The following is an 18223-nucleotide window of genomic DNA, read 5'->3' as shown; positions in this document are numbered from 1 at the left end:
TTCTGTTAAACTTAATGTAGATCGACGTTAAATTTAATTGGGTAAATTCTAGTTTTTTTCATTAATGCAATGAGATACGTGAAATCATGTTGACGTTGATTCTAATATCAATTCAAACATGCACTTTGACACGTTAGCTTTAACGTGTATCAACATTAAGTGCAACGAAAATCCAAATACGCCTAAATTAGTTAGAAAACTCAAAGTGCGGATCATACCCATTGTCCATCAAGGCCAAATGAGAAATAACTCTGCTATAATTCGTTGATAAACGACATCCGATTCTAGAAGCACGCCCCGGGTTAGATAAGGAGGGTTTATGCTCTTAGCGCCTCTCTCTAACTTCCTTATTTTATAGCTCGACAGTTAGTTTGTTCAGGAAGTAACCCACGACACCCACAAATGTGGTGATATCAACACTCAAGTGTGGCTATTAGCAAAGGTGGCTTTCTAAATAAGAAATTGCATCATTAATTAGTTACATGCTTTTTTAATCCTAATGTCACTTTACTTTAAAAAAAAATCTAATTTATGTGAGAGAGTGTCTCTTGTAGTTGCCTCTCACGCGCCACCAAATCAACAATCGAGCAGAGGGAGCGGGCCTCTAATTCTGCGATGAAGCATGAAGAACGACAATCAACAATGTGACGGAGCTGAAGAAGGCGGAGATCACCTCATTGCTTGCGTTACACCCTTTTAGATTTTAGTGTCAACATTTTAAAAATTAATCGTAGAATAATTTCTAAAATACACTAATAAAATTTTGAATTCGAACTTTTAAAATTGAGAAATGATATCAATAACTTTTTAACCCGCGTCTATTCGTGTACCATCACTTTATATAAGATACTCGGACAATTATAACCTGTGACGGTTTTTTTTCATCCTACCAAATTTTTTAAATAAATCTTACAATTGTTATGATGAGAAATACGAATTGTTTTTTATGTTTAACACTGCATGTGATTGTCACACTTTTTAAAAACTGAATCAATATGTTAACTTTTTTAACAAATTGACCCCATCATATGAATTACAGTATCAGTGTGTTAAGAGTGTTCAAAATAGTGGTGTTAAAAAATGTGTACATTGGAGATCTTCCCAGTAGAAAAAGAAACAAAGCTAAATGGATAACCAGTGGCTCCGATCCACTATTTTAAACCATGAATGTATCACTACGCGCACCAAGGGCCGTGTGGGGAACTGAGTAAGAAGTAAGAACCATAAAGAACGAGAAAAAAAATGGACTAAAGTAATAAATCTCTATCTAATAACAAAAACAATTTATTTTCCCAAAGTGGTAAATAAAAATAAAGGCTTAAAATGGATGGGGTCCAGATTTTATTTCGTAAAATTTATTTCATTTACTATTTTTATAAGATATAAATTTAATAATTAAATACGTTCAAAAAAAATTACTCTAATTAAATAATGTGGCATTAGTGTAATTATTAAATTAAGAGATATAACAGCAAATTTCAAAACATGTCCACTTCTCATTATTGGAGGAAAGAATTGACAATAATAATATATACACACCTCATTTTATAAACACTTTATTTCTACTCATTTTTAATTTTTTTCCTATCCCTCTCCTCTCCAACTCTCTTCACCTCATTTTAGAGGTGTGAACATAACATTATTCATGAATTGATAATGGACATTTAACCACACTTCGTCGGGGATCGGGGCTCGGTGCCTTAGGAGCTATGTGTTCATATGTGGTGAAAGTCATAATGGATTACTCAAATAATGAAAAAAAACATGATTATAATAGGGGCTTCTTCTATGCCACGAGATTTCGAATGATATCTGTGTATCTTTACCTAATTTGCAAATTTTCAGTTATTTCAAGTTTTCTTATTATAATGTTGATTATATATTGACTCCATCTATGTTTTAAGTAGGTTATCTTTTTTTTTAGTGCCTTACGGAGGGAACCATGGGTAAGTGTTAGAAGTCCCACATTGGCTAGAGATAGAGCAGTGGCGGAGCCAAGAATTTTGTGGAGCCTGGGCAAGTTTGTACACCAATGAAAACAGAGATTTTATTGATTGAAACACATAACCACATGGGAATAGTTCATAATTAACGTATGAACAACTCAAACAGATGAAAGAAAATTATATATATTTGAATTAGAAACTAAGAAGTGTAATGAAGGATTAACCATTATACTGTTGATCCCTGAAGCTATATCTCTGATTCACTCTCAATGGCTTTAATTCCTTTAATGTGAAATCAACTCCAAATATATAAATGAGCATAATTATTTTATCAGATTAAATTCTTTCAACAAGAACCAAGTTTGTTTAGATGCCAAAAGGGACTATGAAAAAAAGCAAAAACTTGAAATACAAGCTAACCATCAAAGATACATTCACAAGAACATGAAAAATGAGATACATTTCAAGCTTATGCACTTATGTCAAGCAGTAGACAGTAGCAATCAGATTAACCTCCTAACAAATTTTAAAAAGGAAATTTGCAAGGATGCTTAACATTAGTTGGAGACTAATTCACATCCTTCTCCATTCCCTCATTGTCAATGTTCCCATTCTCCCTGTCAAAGTCACAACCCAACAAACTAGCATGCTACACAACCATATATTAATTAGCACCTTGTCACCCTAATAATCATAATCAATTAACAAAGAAATTGTAAACATCAATAAAAAAAAAGGGAAATGATTCAAAGGAAAGAAAGAACAGCACCCTTCCAGCAAGCAACTATTTTCATCCATAATAAATTGATTTGATAAATCCAAAGTCAGAACAGAAAGAGCAAGAATAACAAGTAAGAACACAAAGCAAAGAACCTTTCTCTGTTTCTCTAGTTCAGTACCAAACCACCATGGAAAGGTTGGTGAAACCAGAAGCAAACGAAGTGGAAATCATGTTCCAGAAGTGCAGAATCACAAACCTCATGCACACCATGACGGCGCGGTGGTATCCCTAACCACCACAAACCCATCAATTTTCTCCATCAACAAGCCCTTCTCCCGGCCAGGCCCCACGTCTTCGGTGAACGATAGAGAAAGAGAACAAGAATGAGAGTTTTTTTTTGCCCAAGCTACCCCTTTTTTTTTTTCCAAAACAGGCCCCTACGGCCCAAACAAAAAAGGTTTTTTTGGTCATGGAGCCTGGGCACGTGCCCAGGTATGCCGGGCGGTAAATCCGCCTATGAGATAGAGCATAGATAGCTTTTATAAGGGTAGTGCAAACCTCAACTCTTGAGCTAGCTTTTGTGATTGAGTATAGGCCTCCCAATTTCTAATATGGTATCAGAGCCTATCCTAGATCCAGTTGTTGTTTGTTGTGAAGACTTCCCATATTTGGGGCACCCGTTGTTGTTGATCCCACGTTCCAGGTTGTTCAGTCCTGGACGTGAGGGGGTGTGTTAGAAGTCCCACTTGGCTAGAGATAGAGCATAGATAGCCTTTATAAGGGTAGTGCAAACCTCAACTCTTGAGCTAACTTTTGTGGTTGAGTATAGGCCTCCCAATTTTTAATAGTAAGCCCTCTTCAGACAATGACCGAGGGGTCCTAAAATAAATGATTCGCACCCTACCTGTGAATTATTATGTAATCAATGCATATTTTAATCAAAGGGAAGATATTTTAGGAAAATTGAAACGTTACTTTGCACGATAATTAGCAGCACAATGAGGCGCAAGTGACATGGAATTAATGCTTTTAGTATGTTGTTCCCTGTACATCTTTTACATGGCTCTCTTTCTAATTTTTATTTTCCTCCCTTGTTGCTCATCATCTCAATTGGAAGCAAGCCTTGTTCAACACGATGAATCTTGATGTGCTCCATTATATCGAACATTAACAAATCTCGTTCTTCTTCGCAATCAACTGCAAGCCCTTTCGAGAAGGGTAGCTTTGTGAAAATGTTCTACAAAGTCATGTGAGCCTTTGTGGCGACATGTTTTTGACGTTTTATCAATCATTGAATAATGTGACAATGTTTAATAATTTATTTTGGTTGATATCATATAATTTACACATAAGTTCAGTTTCAGACGTCGCTTTATAATATCTCACTATTAATTGATGATGTAGTTAATGAAGAATCACGTCACCATTACCACGTGTCCAAAGTAATCATACATGACTTTCAAATCAAATCAATGACTAGTTTTTTATTACAAATGAAAATATACCCTATAAATATTATTGTTTCTCAATCTCTATCTTTTTTATTAAAAGTGTTAACTATTGTACATGAATTGTGAGCAATATAAATCATATAAGTCTACTCTAAACCTGTAATAATGGTAGTGTGTCGTCGCTCTGTCAACCACATTATCAATTAACAACGAAGTATTATAAAATGGGAAAGAAACATCTTTTTTAAATAGAGCCAAAATTGTAAAATTTTACATGTAAAATTAGGAACTGAAAACTTTTGTAAGCCTTGAAAAAATGCATTTCTTACTTGCTCGAGTCATACTCATACCATTTGAATTTGATGCTTGAACGGTGGAAATGGTGGGTAAAGATTATGAAGTGGATGGTGAAAATTCAAAATTATTCGAACGTATTTTTCATAAAGAAATCACTTTCATGATAAGTGATTCAAAGCATGAACTACGTTATTTAAATTTAACTCGTTTTTATAATAACTCAATTGTAACATAAGCAATCATACATATGAAATTATGGGTGAATAGTAAATGGTGAACAAGGCTGAAGTACTTTCTGTCTAGCTAAGGTGGATTAATGAACATGCATTCAGCAAATGGCAATAGGTGCCGAAGCTGCAGCACCTTTCTGCAGTTGACAATAAAACAAACAGGTTTGCATTTTGCAATGTACAAAGCTGAACTTGCATGCTGCGTCCTTTTCCTCTTAAATTAAGACTGTCTTCTCTTGATTTGGCATTTATCCTTTTGCATCGGTTTACATATTTTCCTACTTTTAGATTTTTGTTTTCAATTTCCTTTCAAAATATATATTGCCTTTCCTGCACTGAAAAGGTTTTCAACTTCCTTTTCTCACATGTAATGCCATTATCTAGCTCCACTTCGTTTTGCCTTCCCGGTACTATGAACCTTTTTCCATGTATATTATTGATTTACCGAACAAACAAGGTCTCACCCGAACCATATATACAATCCAAATCAATACCAAAGGTCCCTCACTAGTAGTAGTCCCCACTATAGAGTGAGAAGTGCTATATATTGCATTCTCCTTTATTTATCTTGCAAAATATTATATAAAACTTAAAATTAGATTTCACAGTGAGTTTTACTACACAAAAAATGGGCAGGGCTCAAAAAGGCAAAGTAGAGCCTACTCCTGTGGAGTACGTTGGAGTCAGAGGTGTAGATAGGTTTTTTTGTGATCAAATTTTGCGCAACTCAAGCTTAGCCTTTATTTTGATTTTATGGTCCAAGTCTAGCTAACTTGTGGCATGTGAGTGTCATAGACCAAATTTTAAGACTCACATAACCTTATGGACATTATAGTAACCTATTTACAAATTTACTTAACCAAAAATGTTCGCTTAATTATAAATGTCACTGGACTAATATATCTTTCTACTTGTCATTGCATTTATATTTTTATATTATTAATGAAAATAATATTATGTAAACAAGTTGGCCTATCATGTTAAACATGCTTTTTGATATTCAAAGTCAAACATTTTTAATAAAGTTATATGAGGCATTTGAGTGGTCGTCTAACCTATTTTCATCCTTAGCTGAAACGTCGTTAGATTACCAAAAACGATCATATGTGCCAATCCATGTTAATTGCATAAAATCTCATAAGCTCAATATTTTTTCAGTACAAATTTTAAGTTTGATATATGTATATACACACAAACATAGATAATTTATTGTTATATATGCTGTTTTGTTAATTTTAATAATTCATGTATTAATGTCATTAAATTAAAAAATGAAAAAGCTTATATATTTAATTTTTCATAAAGAGCTTTGGTTTTGGTTCGCTTTCAAATTTTATTGCTCCCCCCCCTGCACCCCCCAAATCTTCAAGCAAATAATTAGGGCGTACTTCGATAATGGTTTAACCATTTTGCTGCAAAACTTTAATTATAGCTCCTCTTTGTTATTTCTCATTATGAATTTTAAATCGCAACTGAGACATGTGATGTGAGTTCTTAGCATCTTGGACTAGATAAAGATTCATTTAAATTCAAATGGGGTGATTCCCAAATAAAAACACTTAAAAATATAGGTAGAACCATTCAATTTGAGTGCAACTCATAACCAATTTTTTTGCTAAAGAAAATTGCATGTATTAAACCAAATAAATGGAAACATATATTAAATTTTAAGAGTGTATTTAATTTGGCTTATATCAAAATATGAATTGCCAAATTTGTCATGATATTACTCGTTGAGCAAAATTACATGAAACCTCGAGTAAAATACCAAATTTCTTCTCACTTGTTGCATTTAAAATACGTTAACAACTGCGTGAGTCAACTAACACGAGGTTGTTAAAATTAAAAAGAGGTTTCGAGCTCAGGTCTCAATAAACGCAGATGTGTTAAATACGTGATGGAAATAGCTATGTCGTTCATAATGATCCTACCCAACTTCAAATTGTAAAAGTATTTAGAAATAACAACATAAATTAAAAATATATTGCAATCTTTTAATATATTTCGAGTTTAGGGTTTTTCATTTCAAGACTGTCAAGGCTAAAAACGAGGTAGAGTGTATTTATGTTAACTTTCACACATTAGTGAAAGTATTTAAATTAATTTATTATCTCGACTGTTGGTTCTTGATTTTATCATTTTTTAAATTGTTTCTTCATTTTTCGCACATTTAAGTGTGTGCCAACAAATTTAATGTCATTTTTATTCTAGGTTATAAAATTGAGTTCGAATCAATGAGAGTTTGTAAAATGGAGTTTGGGTTAATGTAAATGTGTTTTAATGTCAGTTACGTTTAGATGCCTATTTTGAAAATAAGTCTTATAAATTAATTTTATTTGAATAACATTAGTTAATAGCTTTTTTTTAAATGTGTGTAGTTATTAAAAAATGAATTAGTTACCAAAATGAAAGACCTATTAAGGAGAATGGGTCAATGTGTAGCTTTTAACGTCGGTTACGACGGATGTTAAAATCACTGACCTACTTAGCGAACACCAGACATCAATTAGCGGAGGTTAATCGTTGACGCTAATTCGATCGACCAACTTAGCGTCTATTCCAACCAACGCTTAGTTGAACTCAATTCATTCTATCTCTTAGGTTCACGACTTAGTGTCGGGCAGACGCTAAGCCTTTATGGTCTCTCTGCCTCAACAACCTTAAAATCATTTCCTCCGTTCAAAGCCAATCATACTTCTCTTTAACCCTCACCTCCTTAAACCGTTTCCACGACCCTTATCATGCACCCATGATTCCACCTCGTCGCCCTACGTCATCTCTCTCCTTATCCCTTACTTTCCTTCGTCTCCCCCTGCCTCTTCCATCTCATCCACCATATGATCCGCCCCCTCACAATCCCCGAGTCTCGCCCCCTCACTATGTATATCTCCATCAACCCCTCTACCACTAGATCTACCCCCCCCCCCTCTCTCTCTCTCTCTCTTCAGCCCCTCCACCGCCAAATCTCCTCCCTCGCACTCTGTAACCCTCACGCTCACCCCATACTAAAAACCTCTCACCCCTCCGTCACTACCCTCTCCACCTCTGTGACACCACTTTCGCCTACCTTCTCCAACACCCACCAATTCACTCTCTCTCCACATATTTTGTTTTTCTGATGCAACTCTCACCCCTCATCTATGTCGCCACGCCCACAATGCCTCCTTTATCATCGCCACATCCTCTATCAGACTGTCACTACCACAAAGTTGGTAAAGTGGTAAAACACTTCATCCCTTAATTAAGTAATCGAAGATCCAAATTTTAACTATTAAATATGAATCTAAAAAACTTATTAGTCATTCTCTCATTGTTTAGTGTCTTAATCATGAGTTGATAAATTACATCTCACAATAAAACTATGAGTATCCCTTGTGAAAACAAAAACAAACACCACATTAGTCGACAATAGCAGGGAACAAAACGTACACGTGGCAAAATCATAATGGGAGTGGCTCAGGTCTACTATCATCTATGGATTAATAGCATCAGAGCAGTAGAGTAGAGTCAGTGTTTAGCACAGAGGCAGAGTGGACAGTGTATCAGTAGGGGATTCTGCCGGCGCCATATCCGCCGGTTTTCCACCGTCAGCAGCGTACGGTCGGCCGGCGTGACTCCGTGAAATGGGTCCCACTGACACTCATCAAGACAAGATCACGTAAAAGTGTTTTTTACATTGGGGTTGATAATAATGAATGATGATCGATAGTTACTCATCCTGCTTCTTCCTCCCTCTGACTTTATCAACACCACATAACATAGCATTGATTAATTCTTTATAGGAGTAATATTAAATAAAAACTGAGCTGTGTACAGTGTAGTTAATGATTCAGTTCTCTGAGATTTATTTCGACCCTTCAACTTTTCTCCAACATGTTGCTGGGATGCGACAAGGTTTTACTACAACTTACTACAATGGTTCAATTTCCTATACCAGTTCGTTACTCCATCAAAATATAGAACAAATGGGAATGGAAATTAATCAAATTATCATAGTTTTTTTTTTAAACTGAAAAGTGAAAACAAGTATTAAATTACTATGATTTTAAAATATAATTTCGAGTTAAGTTGTATTTAAGTAAATGCGATTTATGTTTGAATGATTTGTATCAAATGTGATTTTAAAAAATTAGATTTATGGTGTAATGTGGCGCGCGATCGGGGGCAACCCACTACTAACAGATGCCTAGATGGCTTGGGATAAGGGATTTCGTGTAGTGGCTTGCGAGGTTAACAGTAAGGCCTTACTGGAAGCGTTGGAGGATGATGAAAGTTAATTGCAAGTTTTGTCCTCTCCTTCAAGATAACAGATTTTGGTGTCAAAGACAGTGGGACATTAAACTTAATTGGATTCCAAGAGAATGCAATGAGGCAGCAGATTATCTGGCTCAATTGGGTGCTAGTTCAACCTTTTTTTGGAGATCAACGTCTTGAGAGTCCAAACCCGGAGATGGAGGTCTTCCTGTTAAGGGACTCGTTGTTTGTTACCTAATTTTTCTCGTCTTATTTAGTTTTCGTTGGAGAAAAAAAATTGTTTACATGATATAATCAAACTCACGTTTTAAAATCAACCCTAAAAATTGAACGCCCATGAAACACCTTTATCGATTTCAATGAAGAGAAGCTTCATAACGTTTGTTTGAAGGCAACACGCGTTTGTGTCGATAAACGCCAAAACAAGCTGACTTGTTAATAGGTTGATTTATTTTTTATACAAAAAAATTCAATAAATTTTAATGAAACTAATTATATTTGGGTCGCAATAGTTAAGATTATCTAGGTAGGTAATATAAAAAACATTATTTTTAAATATTTAAAAAATCAGATGGATCAATGAACCAATGAAATTATTGGCTCACAGTTCAAATCGTGATTAATTGTAAGTTTGTAACTAATAATATTCTTTTTTTCAATATTATATACATATTCATACAAAAAAATGAGATATTATGTCGAATTAAATTTTAAATTGACGTATTTTTTGAATATTTTGTAGGATAAAAAGTGAATAGTGAAAACATAGAACAATAATAATTCATAATTCATGGATGTGGGAAATCTTTAATATACACAAGTAAAAACTTGTGTAGAGTTGCACAAGCACCTTTTAACCTATTGTAGCAGGTTTCCAAATTTTGTTTTTTAAAAATAATTCAAAAATAAAAAATATATTTAGTAATGAATTAGTTAATTAAGGATTTAGGTTAATCACATCTAATTTCATCTTCATCCTCAAATTCATGTTCATGATCCAACTTCTTCATTCCCTCTTGCGGCTCCTTTCTGGATGATGATTTATCAAAGCAGATGCAACAGAATTGGCATGACTTCATTATACAATGGAAAAAAACTGACCACCTGTAACAAATCAAGAAAGTTCAAACCCTGCATTTGACATACACACACCAATGTCACAAAAAAACCATCTTCCTCCTCAGATCCCTCACAAACAACAATACCCCACAACGACAATCATATAAGAAAGGAACCACACAACTATAATCGTCGTCCCACCATTGTCTTCATCCTAATCATGGTGTTCTTCAATCGCTACAAAAACAAATCTGGGTTTTTCATTTCCAGATCTCGTAAACCTCCAGATCGAGGAAACCTCCATGCTCCCCTCAATCCACCAGAACCACCGCGGGACCCAAACCGCAGACCGCCGCATGGAAACCAGATCTGAGAAGCTCCAGAACCAAACAGCGACAGATCGGACCTCGTGAGGGAGAACGGCACTGGAACCGGCGAGGAGCGTGACGGCGGAGCTGGTCACAGTAACAGAGGAGGAGCGTGGCGGCGACGCGGTTTTGTGGAGGAAAGAAGAAGAGGTGGTGGTGCGGTTGAGAACGAAGGAAACGAGGTCAGGAGTGAGAAGGAGGTGGTGGTGGCGGCACGACCATGGATGTGTGACGGCGAGGCCAGGGAGGTGGTGGTGGTGGCGAAGCCAAGAGGTGTGGCAGCGAGGTCATGGGAGAGATGAAGGAGGTGGCAGCTAGGGTTTTGTTAGAGGATGAAGGTGATAATGAAAAAGATTAAAATAAATGTTGTGATTAATAAAATAAGTATTTTGATTTGTTTTTAAAATAAAAAACCGAAAAACCTGCAATAAGAGGTCAAAAGGGGCTTGTGCAATCTTACACAAGTTTTTACTTGTGTATGTTAAAGGCCTCCATGGATGTGAACATGTTAACTGGTCATTAGTTTTTATTTGAATAAAATACATTTTATTGATTTTTCAAATTAAACAATTTTTTTAACTTAATTAAACAATAATTAAAATTAATGAGTTTTCTTTCATTCTTTTATTTAAAATATATTGATAAAAGTGGATATTCCTCCAACAGACATAGCATAAGGCATTTGATAACCACTTTGACAAAATCCAAATTATTATGAGTTAACTAACAAAAAATAATTTAATTATTATGGTGAAAAACTAATCAAAATCCCAATTAAATTTTTGTACATACTCGTTAAGGTCATTTGGGTCTGCAATGCAGTCAACCAAAAATGAGACTTTTTTTGGGTACGGTCCAATGATCAAAAAGAAGTTTTGAATTGAACCAGTGACGACAAAAAGCAGCAGAGTACGTTATTCTTGGATTACATAAAGATGGTATTGTTGAGTTAGAAAGTTAATAGTGTTGGCAGCTATACTCTGTTTCACGATTTGATAAAAGCAATCACTGTATCAGTTCAGTTATTTAAGAGTTACGAAGCAAATAGAATTGCAGAGAAACCAGTTACCAAAATGAGGTTTTTTAAGCACAACATTTACTTTGCTTTGTTTGCTTATTTTAAGCTTTCAATAATGCCCGGAGACGTGGTTGAGTCATAAAGGAGAGTGTGATTGATAATTGATTGTACCCTCATAGGACCCGTGAAGATCATGCCCTTGCTCATTCATGCATGGAACTGATCAACTGAAGCTCTTCATTTATAATACTTTATTAATAATCATTATAATGTGACGTGAAACTATATGATAGCTTCAATGATGCCCACATATTAAATATTTTAGGAAACTAACACACATTGGGGGCCAGAGAGGGAAAAGGTTACTTTTTTTTTTTTTACGGAAAATGATATTTCATTAATCAAGAAGAAGCCAAATCAGAAGCGAGTACCCAGTTTAAACCGACGGGATACTCTTCAATCCCCACAAAATAATACTGAGACAAAGTAAATTTGGCTAGAAAGTCCGCCGCCATATTGCTTGCTCGCAACACATGAGCTAAAGAAAAACTATAAAAAGACTGAGAAATTAAAACTGAATCTGAAACAACTAGAGCTAAATAAGAGCACTGCCGACTATGATTATTCCAAGTATCAACCACCATCTTGTTGTTTATCTCAACTTCCACAGCAAAAAAACCCAGGTCCAAAGATAAAGGTCCAAAGATAACTGCAAAGCCCACCTCAATGCCATCGCCTCTGCAAGAGCCACCGTCGACACCGTTGGCCATTTAGCAGCAGCTGTGGCAAGCACTTCTCCCCTCGAGTTTCTAGCAATGTATCCATATCCCATCAGAGAGCCAGTCGGGACAGAAGCATCAACGTTAACTTTAATAATCCCCGTTTGCGGTGGTCTCCATTTCGCGCGATCTCCCTCGCGGCGCTGGCCATGAAGCACAACTCCTCCATCACCACCATTAAATCCCACAGCCGCCATGGAAAAAGCCCGCCGGAGCACATAATCAAACGGGTACCACTGTTGTTCGAAGCACCATTTGTTTCGCCGCTCCCATATTGCCCACATCAAGGTGAAAACTGAATCAACTAGCCACTCATCTCCTTCTTTCAAAATTTGAGACAGCCATTGAACCAAGGAAAATGTATCTGGGACATTACGAAAATCCATAGACAACGGTGAACTGAACCAAACCGGTGCCAACTCCGAGCACCCAAAGAAAGCATGAACCAAGGTCTCATCTTCATCTCCACATAGAGGACATATAGAATCTGTGACAGTGCCACGGTTCACCAAGACAGCACGCACAGGGACAATATCATGGCAGGCCCGCCAAATAAGCTCCTTACACCGAGGGATAGATATAGATTGCCAAAGAGCCTTCCAAATTCCTGACGTTGCACCAGAAGATGAAGCCAGAGTATGTCCCTGCAAAATAAACTCATAACTGGATTTAGTGTCATAACGCCCATCCTCCTTGGCCATCCAGAAAATCCGATCCATGCCCCCTACTATCGACACTGGAATCTGAGTTATAAGACTAGCCTCATGAGGAACAAAGACTTGACGAATGAGCGCATGATTCCACTCCCTCCTACCTGGCAACAAGAGCTGAGAAACTCTTTGTAAATCAGGACTATAAGTATGGCCAAAGAACACTCTGAAACCCGCCGCCCCTGGAACCCACTAATGAGACCAAATATTAATATTTTCTTCTGTACCAACCCGCCACAAACAGCCCTTCTCCAGTACCCAACGTGCCCCCATAATACTGCTCCAGGTGTAGCTTGGCCGTGAGCCTTTTGTAGCCTCCATTAGGGATGAATTTCGAAAATAACATGCTTTAAGCACCCGCGCCAACAAAGAATTCTCCACCGTCATCAAACGCCACCATTGTTTTGCCAACAACGCCGTATTAAAAGCTTGAAAAGAGCGAAAACCAAGACCTCCTTTCTCCTTCGGGTGAGCCAACCTTTCCCACCTCATCCAGCACATGTTCCTCCTTGTCACGTCCCCCACCCCCAATAAAATCTATTTATCATCCCCTCAATCTCTAAGCAAAGAGACAAAGGCATTGCAAAGCAACTCATGACATAAGCCGGTATCGCCTGGGCCACTACTTTCACAAGGACTTCCCTTCCAGCTCTAGAGAGAGCTTTCTCCTTCCACCCCTTCAACTTCTTCCAAACCCTCTCCTTGACAAAAGCAAACACTTGGGTTTTAGACTTCCCAATGATCGTGGGAAGACCCAAATATTTATCATAACTCGCCACAGCCTTAACACCCATGAGCCTTGACAGCTGATCAATTCTAGTGGAAAGCACATTTCGGCTAAAATTAAGTTGTGATTTGTCAAGATTAATTTTCTGACCTGAAGCGTCCTCATAAAAATTAAGAATGGAAGAAACCACCTGAACCTCCTCCTCCGAAGCCCGACAAAAAATCACACTATCATCAGCAAAAAATAAATGAGAGATCATAGGAGCACTTGGAGCAACCCTCAAGCCATGCAAGGAGGACTCCATCACCGCCCGAGAAATCATAGCAGAAAAAACTTCTGCACAGAGAAAATTATGTTATAAGGCTTGGAGGTTATATACTTATATATAGTTTCAAGATTTAACTTATCTATTTGAGAAAATTACATTATATAGAGAATAAAGTAATAAGACATTTTATAATTAAGGGTTAACTGTTATATTAGTCCCTGTCTTTGTCTCGCCGTCTGAGGTAGGTCCCTCCCCGGAAAAAAATTTGTCTGAAGTCCTCTTGTTTGAAAAGTGGTTGGAGCAGGCCCTCGCCGGAGGGCGGAGCTCCGGCGAGTGCATGTGTGGCTTGGTGACTAGGATTAATGAACCCACGTGGCATTAAAAAATAAATAAAAAATAAAAATCAAATTACAACTCAGAATTTTAAACCTAATTAACCTATTTCTAATTAACCCTAACTTAATTAACCAAAAACTAATTCCCCCCCCCAAACTTAACCCAATTCACACCAAATCAACCCTACCCCCAAATCAACCCAATCCCAATCTGAAGTAACAGGGTTCTCCTTCATCGTAAGCCTTATCGTGTTCTTCCTCTGCCGTCTCCTGTTCTTCTTCATCGTCTTCCTCTTATCGTGTTCTCCTTCCTCTCTATCTTGTTCTTATGGGTCGGCTTTGGTGCGGCTTCTTCTGGGTCTTGTCGTTTTCTCCTTTTCCTCTCCTATTTGGTGCGACTTCTTCTGGATCTTACATGGATAGTTCTTCTGGTTTCAAGGGTTCCACTGCTTCCTCCTCTCGTTCCAGGCAGAGGCCACAATCTGCAGGTGCAAGGGCTAACTGTCCTTGTGGTCTTCCTCTCATTATTTACACTGCTGGTACTCGAGTGAACTCAGAAAGGAGGTTTTTGAGATGCAGAAATTGGCATGTAAGTGTTGTATACTTTGATTTCAATCTTGGGTAACCGTTCTATTTGGATTTCAATTTTGGATAACCCTTCAATTTTTCTACACTTTCAGTTACCAGGCACATGTAATTTCTTTTTTTGGATTGATGATCCTGTTGATGAAAGACAACCCAAGCATATAGAGGCTGATACTGACATTTCTGAGATTGATAATTCATCTAACTCTGTGCTTCCTGGACCTGATTTGAAGAAGAAGATGAAGAAGTTAAAGAAGAAGGTTGAAACTGAGACATTTCACAAGAATGTTGCACGGTTGATTGCTCTGATTTCTTGGATAGTCACAGTTCTGGTGTTTTTGTATGGCAAGAGTTTGAAGGGTTGAAGGGTTTCAAGGGTTTGAAGTTAATTCTGTTTTAGGGTGGTTGGTTTGTGTTAGGGAATGAATTTGGTTGTTTGTTCTAGGGGATGTATGTGGTTGTTTGTGGGATGAAATACTTGTTGTGTAGCATGAATTCAACTTAATGAAATGAAAGAAAAGTTGTTGTCTCTCCTTTATGTCTCATTCCTACTTCCTTTACCATACACAGTTAACATTGAAAGAAAAATGATAGTATAAGGACTTAAACATGAAGTCAAACATGTAAGTAAAGATGCAAAACTTTAAACAGAATCAAGAGAAGGACTTTAACCTTGAATTTGAAGTGCAACATCAATACATAAGGAGGACTTAAACATGAACTTGCTGTTTGGACCATATAGTCACAGCAAACAAAACAACATAAATAACATAAAAGCCTGTTTTAATAACTAACAAAAGCCTGTTCATGATGACATCACACTTGGGCCAAATGCTAAATGCATGCCTGCACCAAGAAGATGTTGGTTTCTCCATCAACCATTCAAAGGCAAGCAGATTCTTTTCCTTAATGAGCTGCATTTTCTCCCTCCATTCTTCTTCATATGTAGCTTTTGCGGCTGCCATCATCAGGTTCCTTAAAAGAACTCCACCACCAAACTTTGTCTTCAAATTTGCATACAGGTGTCTCACACAGAGCCTATGATCACAACCTTGGAGCAACTCTTCTTTGAAGACTTCCATCAAACCCTGTGATGATAACATAACACAAGCCAGACAATTAGATTATCACCATGACATTGTAATATTTGTAAGTGAAAGAATATATATATTTACCTTTTGTTGGTCTGAGATAAAGCACCATCTACTTGACCTTGTAGGGTCAATGTCATCCATCAACAGCTCCATAAACCACCTCCAACTGTCCTTGTTCTCTGATTCAACCACAGCAAAGGCAAGGGGGAAGTATTCCTCATTTGGATCACGAGCTACAGCTGACAAAAGGATCCCTCCATGTTTTGTTTTCAGATGACATCCATCCAAGCCAATAAATGGCCTACATCCCCCCAGAAACCCTCTCTTACACCCTTCTAAGCACATATAAAATCTGAGGAACCTAGGATGCAAGCTAGCTCTTGGTGTCACAAAGTTGATTTTGCATGTGTTACCTGCATCCCTCCTTCTCAACTCATTGCTGAATCTCCAAAGCAAAGTATACTGCATTTCAACAGCTCCATCAACCTCCTCAGTTGCCAACTTCTTACCTTTCCAAGCTCTGTATCTGGTAATTCCAATTCCCAGATTTACCCTGAAATCATCAACAATCTCATTTGTGCTAATTTTGTTTACAGTCCTGATTTTGTTCAACAAATTTTTCTTCACCCATCTAACATTGGCAGACTTATTATCAAAAACCCTTGCACATGTGTGCTCTCCCTTAAGAGTTTTGATTCTATAAGTCTGTTTGTTTCCAACTTTGCTACATAAGATCACAAATGGACAGCCATCACTCAAGCATACAACCCTGCATCTCTTACTGTCATTCTTCTTGAATTTATATTCCCTGTTATTTTTCATACAGTAGTCAGTGAGGGCTTCCTTGAACTGTGTAAGTGATATAAACTCCATACCCAATGTGAATTTGAAATCTGGGCCCATGTCATCCTCATTGAATCTTTCAAACCTTCTCCTAGGAATCCCTTCCTGCTCACTATCAGTGGGGACACTTTCAAGGTCCTCACTCTCATAGCCTCCACATAAATCTGTCTCATCTCTCTTTTCCCCATCATCATTATCTGCTGCAGTTTGTTGAAGCATTTGAGTAATGTGCTCATTCAATAGGGACTCAGCCTGAGCAAATCCTGGGTTTGTAACTTCCTCCCTTTTTGCTAAATCCCTTTCTTCTTCACTATCATCGACCCTATCAACTTTAGAAACATCAGAATCATCATTTTCTTCTTCCTGGTTATCCTCACCAGCTTTATCACCATCTACCCCATCTACTACTTCAGGAACTGCAACTTCAGGGTCCACAACATTAGGGATAACGGGTTCAGGAATCACAGCTTCAAGGAGAACAGCTTCAGGGAGAACAGTTTCAGAGATAACAGTTTCAGGGAGAACAGGTTCAGGGAGAACAGTTTCATTTTGTAGCATTGCAACTTCATTAGGAAATTGCTCATCATCAGATAACTCTACAACTTCAGGAGGTCCCTTATTTTTTCCTTGTCTCACCATTGCTTGCAACCTACCTGACTTTCTCACCCTTAGTTTTTGTACCTTAACATTCTTGTTGGCATCTTTCTTCTTTTCCTTTAATGCAGTAGGTAGAGTGAGAGGGTCTTTGGATAGATTGTCCACAAATATAACACCTTCATGGTCATTTCCAACTGCATATTTAGCAAATTCCTTGGCATCCATATCTGTTGTGTAATTCCTGAAAACATGTCAGTCAACATCCTCATCAGGAAGCCATAGTAAATCAAACTCTTTGTAGCCAAGACCTTTGACAATTTCCACAGTCTTAGAGTAGGACCATTTAGACTCATCAAGATCATGGAACTCACTTTTGGCACCACCGAAGTAATGCCAGTAAGGACTACTTCCAAACCAACCACCATGTCGCACAACCAGTGTAAAAACCATCCTGAGAAATCACAAATTTATCAACCACAGAAAGCAACAGTGAAGCATGCTAATATAGCAACCCTCATACCCATCCCTGCACCCTAAGTCATTGTAGACGAAAACCCTAAGCATGCTAATATAGGACCATATGCCATTATCGAAGAACCCAGGAAAACCATAAATCCAAAACAACGAACCAAAAACCCCAAACCCAAAACCACATGTCATTATTGAAGAGGAGAGGAAGAACGAAACTTACTTTGAAGAAGCACAATGAGCGGCGACTGAGCCTGAGCAAGAGAACCGGCGAGAACACGAACGATGACGAAGAATTCGATGGTAGACGATGGTAGTTGCAGAACCCTGTTACTTCAGATTGGGATTGGGTTGATTTGGGGGTAGGGTTGATTTGGTGTGAATTGGGTTAAGTTTGGGGGGGGAATTAGTTTTTGGTTAATTAAGTTAGGGTTAATTAGAAATAGGTTAATTAGGTTTAAAATTCTGAGTTG

The 18223-nt window shown here is 37.4% G+C and overlaps 4 protein-coding genes across 4 annotated transcripts; 1 reads left to right on the top strand and 3 right to left on the bottom strand.

Annotated features, from left to right (window-relative positions):
- Positions 1 to 11996: 11996 nt before the first annotated feature.
- On the bottom strand, positions 11997 to 12842 carry LOC130719958 (uncharacterized). Its single transcript, XM_057570548.1, has one exon. It carries the CDS (start codon positions 12840 to 12842, stop codon positions 11997 to 11999), a length of 846 nt encoding a protein of 281 aa, XP_057426531.1.
- A 503-nt stretch (positions 12843 to 13345) lies between these two features.
- LOC130719957 (uncharacterized) lies at positions 13346 to 13864 on the bottom strand. The gene has a single exon (XM_057570547.1). The coding sequence runs from the start codon at positions 13862 to 13864 to the stop codon at positions 13346 to 13348; it is 519 nt and encodes a 172-aa protein (XP_057426530.1).
- Positions 13865 to 14578: 714 nt separating this feature from the next.
- Positions 14579 to 15113, top strand: LOC130719955 (uncharacterized protein At4g04775-like). Its single transcript, XM_057570546.1, has 2 exons — positions 14579 to 14752; positions 14844 to 15113. The coding sequence occupies exons 1-2, from the start codon at positions 14579 to 14581 to the stop codon at positions 15111 to 15113; spliced, it is 444 nt and encodes a 147-aa protein (XP_057426529.1).
- Positions 15114 to 15458: 345 nt separating this feature from the next.
- On the bottom strand, positions 15459 to 17507 carry LOC130719954 (uncharacterized). The gene is made up of 2 exons (XM_057570545.1): positions 15924 to 17507; positions 15459 to 15836 (listed from the first exon to the last, which is right to left on the bottom strand). The coding sequence occupies exons 1-2, from the start codon at positions 17505 to 17507 to the stop codon at positions 15459 to 15461; spliced, it is 1962 nt and encodes a 653-aa protein (XP_057426528.1).
- Between the last annotated feature and the right edge of the window lie 716 nt (positions 17508 to 18223).

Source organism: Lotus japonicus, chromosome 5 (genome assembly GCF_012489685.1).
Source record: "Lotus japonicus ecotype B-129 chromosome 5, LjGifu_v1.2".
Classification (NCBI taxonomy): Eukaryota; Viridiplantae; Streptophyta; class Magnoliopsida; order Fabales; family Fabaceae; genus Lotus; species Lotus japonicus.
This window is presented reverse-complemented; position numbering and strand designations above follow the sequence as displayed.

Bases quoted from the DNA above. Each gene is read 5' to 3' on its own strand.
- LOC130719957 (XM_057570547.1), bottom strand. From the start codon at position 13,864: ATGGAGTCCTCCTTGCATGGCTTGAGGGTTGCTCCAAGTGCTCCTATG.
- LOC130719958 (XM_057570548.1), bottom strand. From the start codon at position 12,842: ATGGATCGGATTTTCTGGATGGCCAAGGAGGATGGGCGTTATGACACT.
- LOC130719954 (XM_057570545.1), bottom strand. From the start codon at position 17,507: ATGGATGCCAAGGAATTTGCTAAATATGCAGTTGGAAATGACCATGAA. The intron at 15,837-15,923 runs GTAAATATATAT...TTATCATCACAG, and splicing joins TTATCTCAGACCAACAAAAG to GGTTTGATGGAAGTCTTCAA.
- LOC130719955 (XM_057570546.1), top strand. From the start codon at position 14,579: ATGGATAGTTCTTCTGGTTTCAAGGGTTCCACTGCTTCCTCCTCTCGT. The intron at 14,753-14,843 runs GTAAGTGTTGTA...CTACACTTTCAG, and splicing joins TGAGATGCAGAAATTGGCAT to TTACCAGGCACATGTAATTT.